At 41.9% G+C, this 13305-nt stretch overlaps 1 protein-coding gene across 1 annotated transcript in view; it reads right to left on the bottom strand.

Annotated features, from left to right (window-relative positions):
- Positions 1-2727, bottom strand: part of dynlt4 (dynein light chain Tctex-type 4) — a gene marked incomplete at its 3' end in the record, with an annotated part of 50903 nt that extends 48176 nt beyond the window's left edge. The window contains exons 1-2 of the mRNA XM_084327724.1: positions 2588-2727; positions 1993-2045 (exon numbers count right to left, since the gene is read on the bottom strand). Coding sequence (XP_084183850.1) covers positions 1993-2022 — 30 coding nt within the window. The 5' untranslated portion in view covers positions 2023-2045; positions 2588-2727. The remainder of the gene's footprint in view (positions 1-1992; positions 2046-2587) is intronic.
- Positions 2728-13305: the final 10578 nt, after the last annotated feature.

The raw sequence follows: 13305 nt of genomic DNA, 5'->3' as shown, positions 1-13305 counted from the left end.
AATTATTAATATTAAAAATAGATTAAGAAAGGCATTCTTATTCCAGCATGCATTAATGACACTAACGGGCAACGGCAAAACAGTGGTTAATGGTCTTTATTAGTGTTTGCGGTGTCCAGGCAGCAATGGTCTTTTAGGAAGTTAATAGGTATAATATCCGACAGTGTACAACACCCTCGGTTTAGTCCATTCTTCCACATTTCATGGGGGTGTCCATTACCGTATATGGTTAATCGGGCGGTTTTGGTATGCAAATACGTGAAAGTGTGCACGAGCCTCGGCGCAGGGCCAAGGTGAGATTCATCATGACAGGTGTGCGTAGAACCTGCGTACGCACGGTTGATGAATCCCGATTTTCCTGTGCGTACACTGATTCTACATTCTGTGCTTATGTGTGGAAATAGAACATATTCTACGCACACGTTGATGAATGAGGGCCCAGGCCCATTGCAAGTTGCTGTACTCTGTTGTCTACTCTAAGCCATCCTAGGTTGTCAAAGTGGGCAGGGGTGAGGTGGGTTCTGGGGTTCAGGTCAAGTAGTAGTCTGACCAGTTTGTTTTGTGATGTTTGTAATTTTGTTTTAAGCGCCTTTGAGGTGCTTTGGTACCATGAGGTGCAAGCATAGTCATAGTACCCTTGAATGAGTGCTCCTGCCAGAGTCTTCAGGGTATTCTTGTTTACCAGAGAGGAGATCCGGTACAAGAATCTAGTTCGTTGGTTGACTTTTTTTATTACATTGGATGCCATTTTGTCACAGGAAAGATTTGCCTCTAGGATGGAACCCAGGTAGGTAATTTCGTCTTTCCTTGTGACAATATTGTCACCCACTGTAACTGAGAAGCCGTCGGTCTTGCTGAGTTTGTTATTTGAACCGAAGATAATGGACTCTGTTTTGCCCATGTGTAATGATAGTTTGTTATCAGCGAGCCATATGCAGATTTTGCCTAGTTCCGAGCTGAGGGTTTTTTCAACCTGCAACTTGTTCTTGTCAGAGACCAGCAGGGCTGAGTCGTCCGCAAACAGGAACAAGTTGCAGTCACAGGCTGACGACATGTAATTTGCATAAATTAGGAACTCACTCCCCAGAGGCGTCCAGACCCATTACTTAGAAGTGAATTCACCTCTTGGTCTAGTGGTCTGTGATGCTGCCCGCAGCGCGGGAGACCGGGGTTCAACTCCCACTCGGGCATGTCCGAACTGATCTGTTACACAGACTTAAAACTGAGTGAGTTGAAAAGAATTAAATTGGTTGTTTACCAAGGATGGCTGCCATGATTTTAGCCAAGCATGGTAGTTTGGATATTGGGTGGTAATTAGTTAAGTCATATGGCAATTCTCCTGTTGAAATAGAAAATATTAAATATATGTGTTAACAGCTTAACAACATAACTTGGGTGGCCAATACATTTTTTTTTATAATAATAATAATAATAATAATAATAATAATAATAAGCATCAAACCCATCCACGATGGAGCACCTGGAGTCAATGGACCCTCAAGAACATTCCCATGAGAAAAATAATAGAAATCTAACTGAGAAGCATGGCTCATATCAAATATATATTTATGGTCATTATTAAAATGGGGGCCTGGGTGCTAGAAAAATGTTTGTTGAATGCAAGGCAGATCTCATTTTGATAAAAAAATTAAAAAAAACAGTCACCATATTCAATCCATGTAGACAGAGACTCAGTGGTCATGTTTTTGTTTGAATTTCTTTCCAAAATGTTGCTGGATTTGTGTATGAATTAATTATTTGGTCCAAATAATAGCCAGACTTTTGACATCCCAACACAGCACACTCCTACACAGAGCTGTCTCTATACCTGTACGTCACTGCCTCCAAAACACCTATTTAAGTGTACTGTATACAGAGTATCACAAATAACCAAAGATTACGTTTGTCTAAACATGAGTTATACAGTGATGTAGTTATCAGAAAGATAAACGGACTATAGTTATATGGCTATTCTGCACAAGGAAACCATACCTTTATGGCTGCATTCATCGTTGTTTCCATGGACCTGCAGTGAATAAACAAGGCTGCACAGACGCAGTGAAATTAAATAATTTAACTCCTTTCAACAAATGTTCAGTTTTTACTTATAAAAGAGATAAAAAGATATGAGGGGAACAATAATATAATATTATTTATTCAATATGTTAAGGGATAATAATAAGAGAATAACACTGGTTAGTTTACTTCCTGTTTGGACAGAGATGTTTGACAATGTCAGCAGGCTGTACAACACAATTTAAAATATTTTATGAACCACTTTTAAGATGGCGGTTATTCTTGTGTAGCCGAATGATTAATGGGACAGGCTCTTTCTGGAAAAAAGCTATCTAACTACCTTGGGTAAAGAGAAGTAAAAATGTATTAATAAATAAGCAACATCCCTATCAAGCAAGATCATACAGTACAATCAAAACATTAACAACACTAATCCTATGAGCAACAAGTGAGCATCATTATACAGCACATTGTTATTTACCAAATCTAAAAACAGCATCCATCTGCATCAAACAAAAGCACTAAAAGCCTAATTTACAGGATTAACACACGCCGTCTAGCCAACACTTACCTGATACAATCACCTCAGATGACACTGCTGTGCTAAAAGGCTGATAATTCCTTTCAACATGTACTGAAACGTTGATTTTCACAGACAGGGTTGGAAAAGCAAAAGGGGACTCCTGGAAGATACAAAATAAATAAAGAATGTAAAAGTTCCCACAATTTACTCTTGGCATCCAAAGTGTCTTACAGCTGATATCGTATGTTCCTAAAGCCTTTCCAAAGTATAGCCTGAAAAATACTGTCAACTAGCAAGTTTCCTATAAAAACCTGCCTTAAAACAGGGTAATTTTCTTTTGTTTTGGTGTTTCAAGAACAGATTTAGAAAATCTGTGTTCTGAAGAGCAGATAGTAGCTAGTGGCTCCAGAGAGCAGGAATGGGTTTGTTCCTCAGTAGGCTTCAGGATAAATGATTGTCTAGAGACGGGCTATGGTGTGGGACAGCAGATACTACAACACACATGCACTCACACACACACACACACACACACACACACACACACACACACACACACACACACACACACACACACACACACACACACACACACACACACACACACACACACACACACAAACTTGCACACACACATGTGCACGGATGAATGCAGTACGTTGCACATACAGATGTTCAGATTACAATAAACATATACAAACACACACACATACACACACATACACAGATAGTTGCACATACACAAATTATGCACATTACAACGCACTTGTACACACACACAAGTACACACATGGCTGAGAGCAGGGCAATCATTCTTTCAGTGATGTGTAGCACTTACTGTCTCTGGCAAACACTCTTGGACACACACACACACACACACACACACACACACACACACACACACACACACACACACACACACACACACACACACACACACACACACACACACACACAAACACCCACAGTCTGGCTCTTTGCCATGTGTTGTCATGGTGAAGCACTGCTCTCTCCAAGCCCAAACAGTCAGACAGAGAGGCAGTAGAAAGTAGTGTGTGTAGGTGTGTGTGTGTGTGTGCCTGTGTGTGTGTGTGTGTGTGTGTGTGTGTGTGTGTGTGTGTGTGTGTGTGTGTGTGTGTGTGTGTGTGTGCCTTTGTGTGTGCCTTTGTGTGTGTGGGTAACTATGTGGGTATGTGTGTTTAAGTACTGTATGTGCGTATCAGTGGAACTGCTGCTGTATTATGCACCCCTAAAGGGAATTGTTTGGAAACTTATAATTGTCAAAGAATGACAACCAGTGATTTGAGAGAGACAGACCTTGTGATAAAGTAAGCTATTCAGTTCTAAAAACAACAGAGAAAGAATGAGCCTAATTTAAAACGTATACTATGTGTGTGTTGTGTGTGTGTGTGTGTGTGTGTGTGTGTGTGTGTGTGTGTGTGTGTGTGTGTGTGTGTGTGTGTGTGTGTGTGTGTGTGTGTGTGTGTGTGTGTGTGTGTGTGTGGCAAATGGGTATCCCCAGTCCCCACCACCAAAAAAAGTAAATAAAAAAGCAACGTAAACAGGTACACATTTTATTCTCTAATTGAGCTCTTGATATAAGGACAGTAGACAACAGGTAAGTGGGTTTTCTATTGTCTTTGCTGCATTCTGTGGCTCTAACAGGTTTATGTTGGTAATGTTTGTACATTTTAGAGTGAAATATACCTATTATTCTGCTTTATGATGTGTTCAGAAAGCTCCAAAGAAACGTATGTTCTATTTGACAGATCATACTCTTTTTGCAGGTGGTTTTTAACATCAATATAGTCAAATACATTTGAATTGCTTGTTATAATTACCAGGAACACGCCAACTTTTTGGGAAATTCACTTATTTGTCATCTACCCTGTAGATGCAGACAAGCAGATACCCTTTTCTTCTCTGTGCATGTATTAGGCTTAGGGAACAGCCGCGCTGTTAGCCTAGCTTAGCGTCATTGAACTAGGCTATACTGGCACACCTACTTCCAGTGAATGATGCTAAGCTAGGCTAACGTTGCGGCTGTTCCCTAAGCCTACACTGTACATTGGAATACTGACAAAGCCATACTTGGTAATTTACTGTACAACTGGGTTAGGACATTTGTAGGGGCCAGTTTCGAATTGCAGTCTTCCGTAGGTGTTCTTTGAGAGTGTTTTTGAAAGTGGGTAGTGATTCACATTCCTTTACAGCTTTGGGTAGGGCGTTCCACATTGATGTGGCATAATTGCGAAACGTGTTTAGTCCCTTGTTTGAGCCGAATCTGGGTTTAACATGATTTGTGGAGCTCCCTCTGGTGTTGTGGTCGTGGTATTCACTGACCTTTGGGAAGTATTTTGACATGTACATGGGTACCTTGGTCGTGTAGTGTATCTTGTAGACCAGGCCCATTGCAAGTTGCTGTACTCTGTCGTCTACTCTAAGCCATCCTAGGTTGTCAAAGTGGGCAGGGGTGAGGTGGGTTCTAGGAGTACGGTCAAGCAGTAGTCTGACTAGTTTGTTTTGATGCATGCACAGCACATTACATTATATATGATTACAGTACATTATATTGTATATTACATTACATCTTACATTACAGTACATCTTACATTGCATCTTACATTATAGTACATTACAGTACAGTACAGTACAGTACATTATATTACATTGCATCTTACATTACATTACAGTGCAGTGCAGTACATTACATCATACCGTCGCTGGCGGAAGAAAACCTCGTAACTCCAAAAACCCAACTTTTCAGGAGATAAAAAAAACGAACACAGATTTGAGGGCGAATAGAGTTACGAGGTTTAGACAGATGATCGGCTTTCCCATTGTTTAAACTTTGTAAAACCACACACACATACACCACACACAATGGTGGCGCGGGAGGTAGAGCAGTCGTCTGGCAATCCGGAGGTTCCCAGTTCGATTCCCGCTCCTCCCAGGCATCGTGTCGATGTGTCCTTGAGCAAGACACTTAACCCCTAATTGCTCCTGATGAGCAGGTTGGCACCTTGAATGGTCGCCTCAGCCGTCTGTGTGAGTGAATGGGTAAAAATGTGAGTAACAAATTGTAACACGCTTTGGATAAAAGCGCTATATAAAAAAGCAGCCATGGCATTTACATATGGAGGATGATCTACTGAGTTGAGTTATATAAAAAAGAAAATTTAAATGGAGTTACAAGGTTTTCTTCTGCCAGCAACGATACCTTACATTACATTTCATTACCTCTTCTATGCATCAGAGACACATGGAGTGCTGAAGGCCTGTTGTTTCTAACAAGGCATTTGCCTGAATCCTTCTTCTACTTTAACATTTTTTGTTTTATTTTATTTCTTATACATTTTTTTTATTTTAATTTTATTTTAGGCTGTATGTTTCTTCCATTTTCATTGGTTGTTTTATTCATTTTAATTGTTTTTATTCATTTAACTTTTTACCTTTGTAGCACTTTTCACATTTTCAGATTTTCACAAATATAAAGTGCGGTACAAATTGAATCTATTATTATTATTATTATTATTATTATTATTATTATTATTATTATTATTATTATTATTATTATTATTATTATTATTATTATTATTATTATTATTATTATTATATTATTATTATTATTATTATTATTATTATTATTATTATTATTATTATTATTATTATTATTATTATTATTATTATTATTATTATTACACAGAGTGAGAGACAATGCAGCAACTCCTCCCTGCTGAGGGCCTGTTATAAAGTGGGTCAGCAGAGACAGCTGTGCTGTGAAACGTGCTGATTCTATGTCTTTAACGGCACCATGTGACTTACAGCTTCTCATTTCAAGCACTAATTATAATGGTAAAGTGTAAATCAGAATCCATCTCATTATCTAATCTCTCTTCAGAGTTCTGTGATTACTGCAGGCATACAGCCCCATAGTTGAGGTGGCATTTTGAAAATGTTTAAACAATTTCTGGTGATTTCCACGTTTGTATTAAAAGTATGAGAGTTGCCAAAAAGCAAAGGTCAAGTCAAAGGACAAAGTAGTTTTGTTATGACTATTTAAATGTCACATATTATAATAGTTAATATGGGTCTCTGAGGTCCACCACTGAGATTATGTGTTCTAGCATGCCTCTATACCCCTCTGTTTCAAACAGTTGTGATTGGAGGATCAAGAAAAGAGGGCAGGCTTGATATAGGTCATTGCAGGTCATGTTAGTTTATAGTTTCAAGTTAATTTAATAGTTGTCATACAGAAGTACAGAATACTTTTATACAAAATGCTTCTTACTGTTACGCTCCAGAGACTGTGCTAGACAAGATACGTATGAAATAACATAGTATAGCATGTAAATTAGAAGTAAAAAAAAATGAGGTCACAGTGTTCAGTATAGACATATGTACAATGTTCGATGCGGAATAGACATAACTGAGTTACCATATAATATACAATATACTATGCAGTGTACTTGTCGTGTATGTTGTCTAACTACACAACTACATAATACAATAATCACGGAGATGTTGATAGCTTGAACCCATGGCTTTAATGACGTTGTACCCCAACCCGGCAGTACATAATATGACCTGTGCGTAACGTAAGCACGCAGGACAAGAGGTGCGTATGTAGCCTAACGTTAAGTAGTCCCTCTACTACTCCATACATTACACATCCTCCCCCTTTAGCTTAACGGTAGGCCTATATAAACATAAGTAATAACAATAATTGTTTCCAAAATAAATGTATGGCCTACATCAATCCTTAACCAAATGTCTATTAAATATGACATTATGTTTCCAAAATATGTCTGAACACACAACAACAACATGGCCTTTAGGCTACAGATCAAGTCTCTGAGGCGGTTTACGCTGCCTCTCTGGGTAGCGTCTCACTGGCTCGCTTGAGAGCGGGGAACCAGGCTGTGGAGACATCTCAGGTGGTGAGGTATCAGCACTAGAGCTCTCAGTTTCAGACGGCTCTGTGGTGAGTGGTGCTGAGAAAACTGGATTGTCTATTTCCTGCTCAAGTGAGTCCAGGCCAGGTGACACACTGTTCTGTACCTGAGTGTCCAGGATTTGGTCAACATGACGTCTCCATACATCATCTCCCATGTCCACCGTATACATGAGTGGTCCATCACGTGAAGCGATTGTTCCGGTGTTCCACTTGTCCTTCCTATAATCACGAGCGAGAACCGTCTGTCCTACTTTGAAGCTCTTTGTTGGTTTGTCGTTGAGATGTTTGAACTGTTTGTCCTCCACGTCACGTCGCACATCTGGTTTGAGAAGGTCCATGTGAGATCTCAGGTTTCTTTTGAGAAACAGCATAGCTGGCGTCTGGTTGGTAGTGGCGTGTGTGGCATTGCGATATGCAAAGAGGAATTTGTCGATTTTGTGCTGGATCGGTAGATCTTCATTATCCATTGCTTTGATTGCTTTCTTGAATGTCTGCACAAATCTTTTTGCCAAGCCATTCATGGCTGGATGGTATGGTGCAGATGTGAAGTGCTTGATTCCATTTCTCTTTACAAACGTCTGGAATTCATCCGAAACAAACTGGCGTCCATTGTCCGTGCATATCTGTTGTGCTAAACCATTCCTGGCGAACACAGTCCTCAGCACAGAAATGGTCTTCTCAGATGTAGTTGACTTCATTTTGATCACTTCCGGCCATTTTGAATGCGCATCTACAGCGATCAAGAACATTGAGTCTTTGAATGGTCCTGCAAAATCAATGTGTACTCGCTGCCACGGTGATGATGGCCATTCCCATGGATGTAGAGCAGCCTGTGGTGGTGCATTCTGCATCTTCTGACATCCGGGGCAGCTCTTTGCCATGTCCTCGATTTGCTTATCGATTCCTGGCCACCACATATAACTGCGGCCCAGGCTCTTCATCTTTACGGTTCCCAGGTGTCCTTCATGTAATGCTTCTAACACTCTGGTGCGCAGCTTGGACGGAATCACTACTCGTGAACCACACATCAGCGTTCCCTGGCACACTGACAGTTGCTCTCTCCTCGCTGAGAATGCTGGATACATTGAGTTACCGTGTCGTGGCCACCCCTTCACAGTGATGTCATAGATCTGTGACAGTGTGGGGTCGTTGCGTGTCTCTCTTTGGATGAGAGCGTTGGTCACTGGCAGCTGGTTGACGATTGTGGTGTGAAACACCTCTGCTGGGTCTACAGCTGCGGCTGTCTCTGCGGTTTGCAGGGGTAGACGTGACAGTCCGTCACCATTCCCATGCTGTTTCGTCCCCTTGAACTCAATGTCATACTGATGTGCCCGCAGGAAGAGTGACCACCGCTGTAGCCGCTGTGCCGTCATTATCGGAACACCTTTCCGGGGATTGAAGATAGATATGAGAGGCTGATGGTCTGTCAGAAGCGTGAACCTTTGACCATACAGGTAGTGGTTAAACTTCTTGACCCCCCATACGAGACTGAGGGCCTCTCTGTCAATTTGAGCGTAGTTGCGCTCAGCTTTAGTCAATGATCTTGAGGCGAAGGCTATTGGCTTCTCTGAGCCATCTGGAAATGTATGTGACAACACCGCTCCAATGCCGTAAGGCGAGGCATCACATTCTAACTTAATGGGTAAGGACGGATTGAAGTGAGCAAGCACCTGTTCTGATGTGATGAGACTCTTAGACTCCTGAAAAGCCTTCTTGCAGCTGTCAGTCCACTTCCAGTGTGTTCCTGCCTGAAGCGGCGTGTTCAGAGGGTGCAGCACAGTTGATAGATTGGGTAAAAACGTATGGTAGTAGTTTACAAGTCCAAGGTAAGAACGGAGCTGGGACACATTCTCTGGTGGTGGTGCTTTAAGCACAGCCTCAATCTTGTCCTGAGATTTGTGTAGGCCGTTCTTGTTGATCACGTGTCCGCAGTAGGATATTTCCTTTTTGAAGAACTCACATTTTGGTTGGTTAGCTCGAAGTCCATATTCCCGCAGCCTTGTGAGCACCTGTTCCAGGTTTGATAGATGCTCCTGATCATCCTTGCCAGTGACAAGAATGTCGTCAAGGTAACACTGTGTACCTGGGACTCCTTGTAGTACTTGGTCCATTGTCCTCTGCCAGATAGCTGGGGCTGAAGCTATACCAAACACAAGGCGGTTGTATTGGTACAGGCCTTTGTGTGTGTTGATAGTCAGATACGGCTTTGATGAGTCTTCAACCTCCATCTGCAGGTACGCTTGAGCCAGGTCAATTTTAGTGAAACGTTCCCCTCCTGACAGGGAGGCGAAGATGTCCTCTATACGAGGCAGAGGATACTGTACAGTGTGGAGTACTGAATTTACAGTCCCTTTGAAGTCCCCACAAATGCGCACTTTACTTTGACTTCCTGGCTCTGTGTTGTTTTTCTTCATTACTGGGACTATGGCGTCGCCCATTCACTCCACTCCACCTTGGACAGCACTCCTGTCTGTTCCAAGCTTTTCAACTCCGCTTCTACTGCGGGGCGGATTGCATAAGGCACGGGCCGGGCTTTGTGAAATTTCGGGCTTGCGTTCTCCTCGACCTCAATCTTTGCCTTTATACCTTTCAGTGTTCCCAGTTCCTTTCCGAACACTTCATGTGCCTCTGCAAGTATCTTTGACAGTCTCCCAGACGTGGCGCCCTTCTCATCTCCTGCTGACACACACAATGATTTAACATCATGCCAGTCCAGTTGAATTTTCCTGAGCCACTCACGGCCAAACAGTGGAGGGCCCCCATTCGGTATAACATACATGTCCAGCTCCTGCGTTTTGTCTTTGTATTTCACTGTGACCCGCATTTTTCCTTTTGGACCTACACTTTCTCCGGTGTAAGTCTTCAGCAACACCTTTGTAGTCTTAAGAGCTATCTGTGGATACAGTCTTTTGTAGTCGTTCTCAGAAATCACTGATAAGGCGGAGCCTGTGTCTAACTCCATTTTGAGTCTCGCTCCTGCCACTTCTGGAGTGATCCATATTATTTTACGTGCATTTGTCTCTTGCATGCGATGCAGCTCTAGACATGCTAAGTCACTGCTCTCTGAATCACTTCCTTGTTCATCTGAACTCTTTTCAGTCACTTTATGCAGCTTTTTGTATTTTCCTCTGGGTGCTGCTTTCCTGCCACCTTGTTTTTTGTCAGAGTACTGCTTTTTCCCTGATCTGCACACTCTCTCAATGTGACCTTGCTTTTGACATTTTCTACACTCTTTGTCTTTGAACCAACATTCATCTGGATTGTGTGATGTCTTGCCACAACGATAACATTGCTTTCCTGGTTTCAGTGACATTTTATTAGTTTCACACTCTATCCCTTTTTGTTGTATTTCTGATGCTCCCCTTGCTGCAGTTTCCATAGATATTGCTATGTTGAGCGCCCTTTTGTAATCAAGGTCTTTCTCCGACAGTAATTTCTTCTGTGTGGCTTCATTATGCATACCACAAACTAGTCTGTCCCTCAACGCATCATTTAGGCCTAGTCTGAAATCAGTGTTCGGACAATCTGCGTAGCTCTGCAACATAGTCAGATATGCTTTCCCCTTTTTCTTGATTTCGCTTGTGAAACTTGAATTTCTCAGCTATTACCAATGGTTTGGGGCTCAAGTGGTCTTGAAGAGTATCCTGAATTTCTTTGAATGTCATCTCTGCGGGCTTCACAGGTGCTAGCAAATTGCGCAGCAGTCCGTAAGTCTTTGCGCCCATCACACTCAACAGAACGACAGCTTTTTGTTCATTGCCGATAAGATTCGCCTGGCAATAAAGCTCCACTCTTTCAATGTAACTTGTCAAGTCTTCAACACTGCTATCAAATGCAGCCAAAGTGCCAATCAACGACATCTTTTCTTTTTCTTCAGTCCAAGGTTATCTCCCTCAACCAGCTTTGTGCACTTTTCCACTCGACTCACGACTCACTGCTTCGCGGCATAAGCCCCATAATACTCTCCCCGCTGTTGAAAGCCGGAGCACGGAGGGTCATTGATGAGCGCAGCGATGCCGCTCGCGGCGCCCCTCTCCCCGCTGGCGAAAGCCTTATCGCAGCACGACTGAGGGCCGCGGCGCGGCTCATGCGCATGTGCGCGTTCGGCCAATCAGAGCGCAAAACGGCAACGCGGAAACCGAACAGCGTTGTAGAAGGCATAGACGCATCCAGGAAACACACTTTAGCCCTTGGTATGAGACTGGAGTGAAGTAGCTAGCTTGCTAAACTGTTGAGTATTTAAGAGAAATGCCATGATGATGTCGATATTGCATATTTTGTTATAGCCTGTACTGGCGATAAGACCAGTATATTTTTGTGAAGTGTTAGTCTTCAGGCTTGTAAATGCACCTGCAATTTATTGATTGAATTGTTTAATGAAATCCGGCTGTTACTGGGGTGCCGACATCTCTATTGCTCAGCCTATAAGTTATTGATTGCTTTAAGCAATTTGTATGTGGTCTGTTGTTGTCTCAACTCTCTAGCTGTGAACAATGAATGGATCTTATGTCATGATGACAGTGAGGGCTCAACACTGCATGACTTGTTGCACAGGAGTAAGGGAGAGAGAGAGCGCGGCTAGGTAAAGTGCCACAACAAAACATACCCAAAAGTTTTTTTTGTGTTTGGTGTCCCCTTCAGGAATTGCTCTTGAAAAAGCAATAGTGAGTGTGTTTGCGCGATGCACAAACTATAAGAGGGACTGTGAGCATTTGCGTTGTTCCAAGTATGGAGAATTAATTAAAAGCCGACATACACAGACAGACACAGGATCAATGTAGCCGCTTAACATTAAAGATAAAAAAGTAAGCCCTCTACAAATATTGCAACGTTTTCGCAAGTGTCTTTGTAAATATCGTCTTAAGAACTTCGTAAGAACAAACTTAAGAAAGATCCCAGCCGGATTCATGAATGTGTGAAAAGGTGTTCTTAAGTAGCCAAAGTGTTCTCAGCTGCGCTCCCCTGGTTGAACGAGTGCACGCGTGGCTCTATTTGTAGGCCATCTCCTGCTCCGTCTGGAGGTAGGTGAGTGGGGTCATCACCAGGGGGCCAGCGCATATATGCGATATCCTAATAAAACAAGTCATTAGAAGAATAGAAGCCTACTGTTGCTGGAACGATTCATTACACACATATACATATCAATTAGCCATGCGTCTCCAGTGTCTCTTTGCTCGAGGTGCTCACCCATAGAGCTGTTCTGTAAGATGTAGGAGTCATATACCTAAATTTCAAGCTTGCTTTTATTTGTCACATATAAAGTACATGTACATTACAGTGAAATGCTTGGTTCTGTATGAGCCCCTGAGAATGGGCTTCATACAGTAAAATAAAAAGTAATTAAAAGAGGAATAAAGTCCCAACACTATACAAATATACAATATACAACTAAATATTATACTATATATATAGTGAGTAAAAATGCTCCACATTGAGCAGGTGGTTCTGGGCATCACAGATGATTTTAACATTGATCAGCGATATCTTCCAGCAGCAGTATATATTAGGGTTGGGTACTGTTCACATTTGAACCGGTACCGGTACCTGGGAATCGAGACCTTTTTTCAGTACTTTCATTATAACAAAACATTTATTTCTGTAAAACTAAACTAAAGTCTAAACTTCTCTGTTATGTGTACTTTCACATGGTGGAGGGAATACTTACTCTCTGTGGTGTATATTCACATTGTGGTTTAAGTGTGGTGTCACTAATTGGTGAGGTGTGATTGACATACTGTTGTTTTTCTTGTATTTAACATGGCCGCTTTCATAATTGCACACGGGTGTGGTGATGAGGCTCCACACCCTACTA

The sequence above is a fragment of the Notolepis coatsorum genome (assembly GCF_963971535.1).
Source record: "Notolepis coatsorum genome assembly, chromosome: 13".
NCBI classification, from domain to species: Eukaryota; Metazoa; Chordata; class Actinopteri; order Aulopiformes; family Paralepididae; genus Notolepis; species Notolepis coatsorum.
Note: the sequence above shows the minus strand (reverse complement) of the source record. Positions and strands in the feature narration are given on the sequence as shown.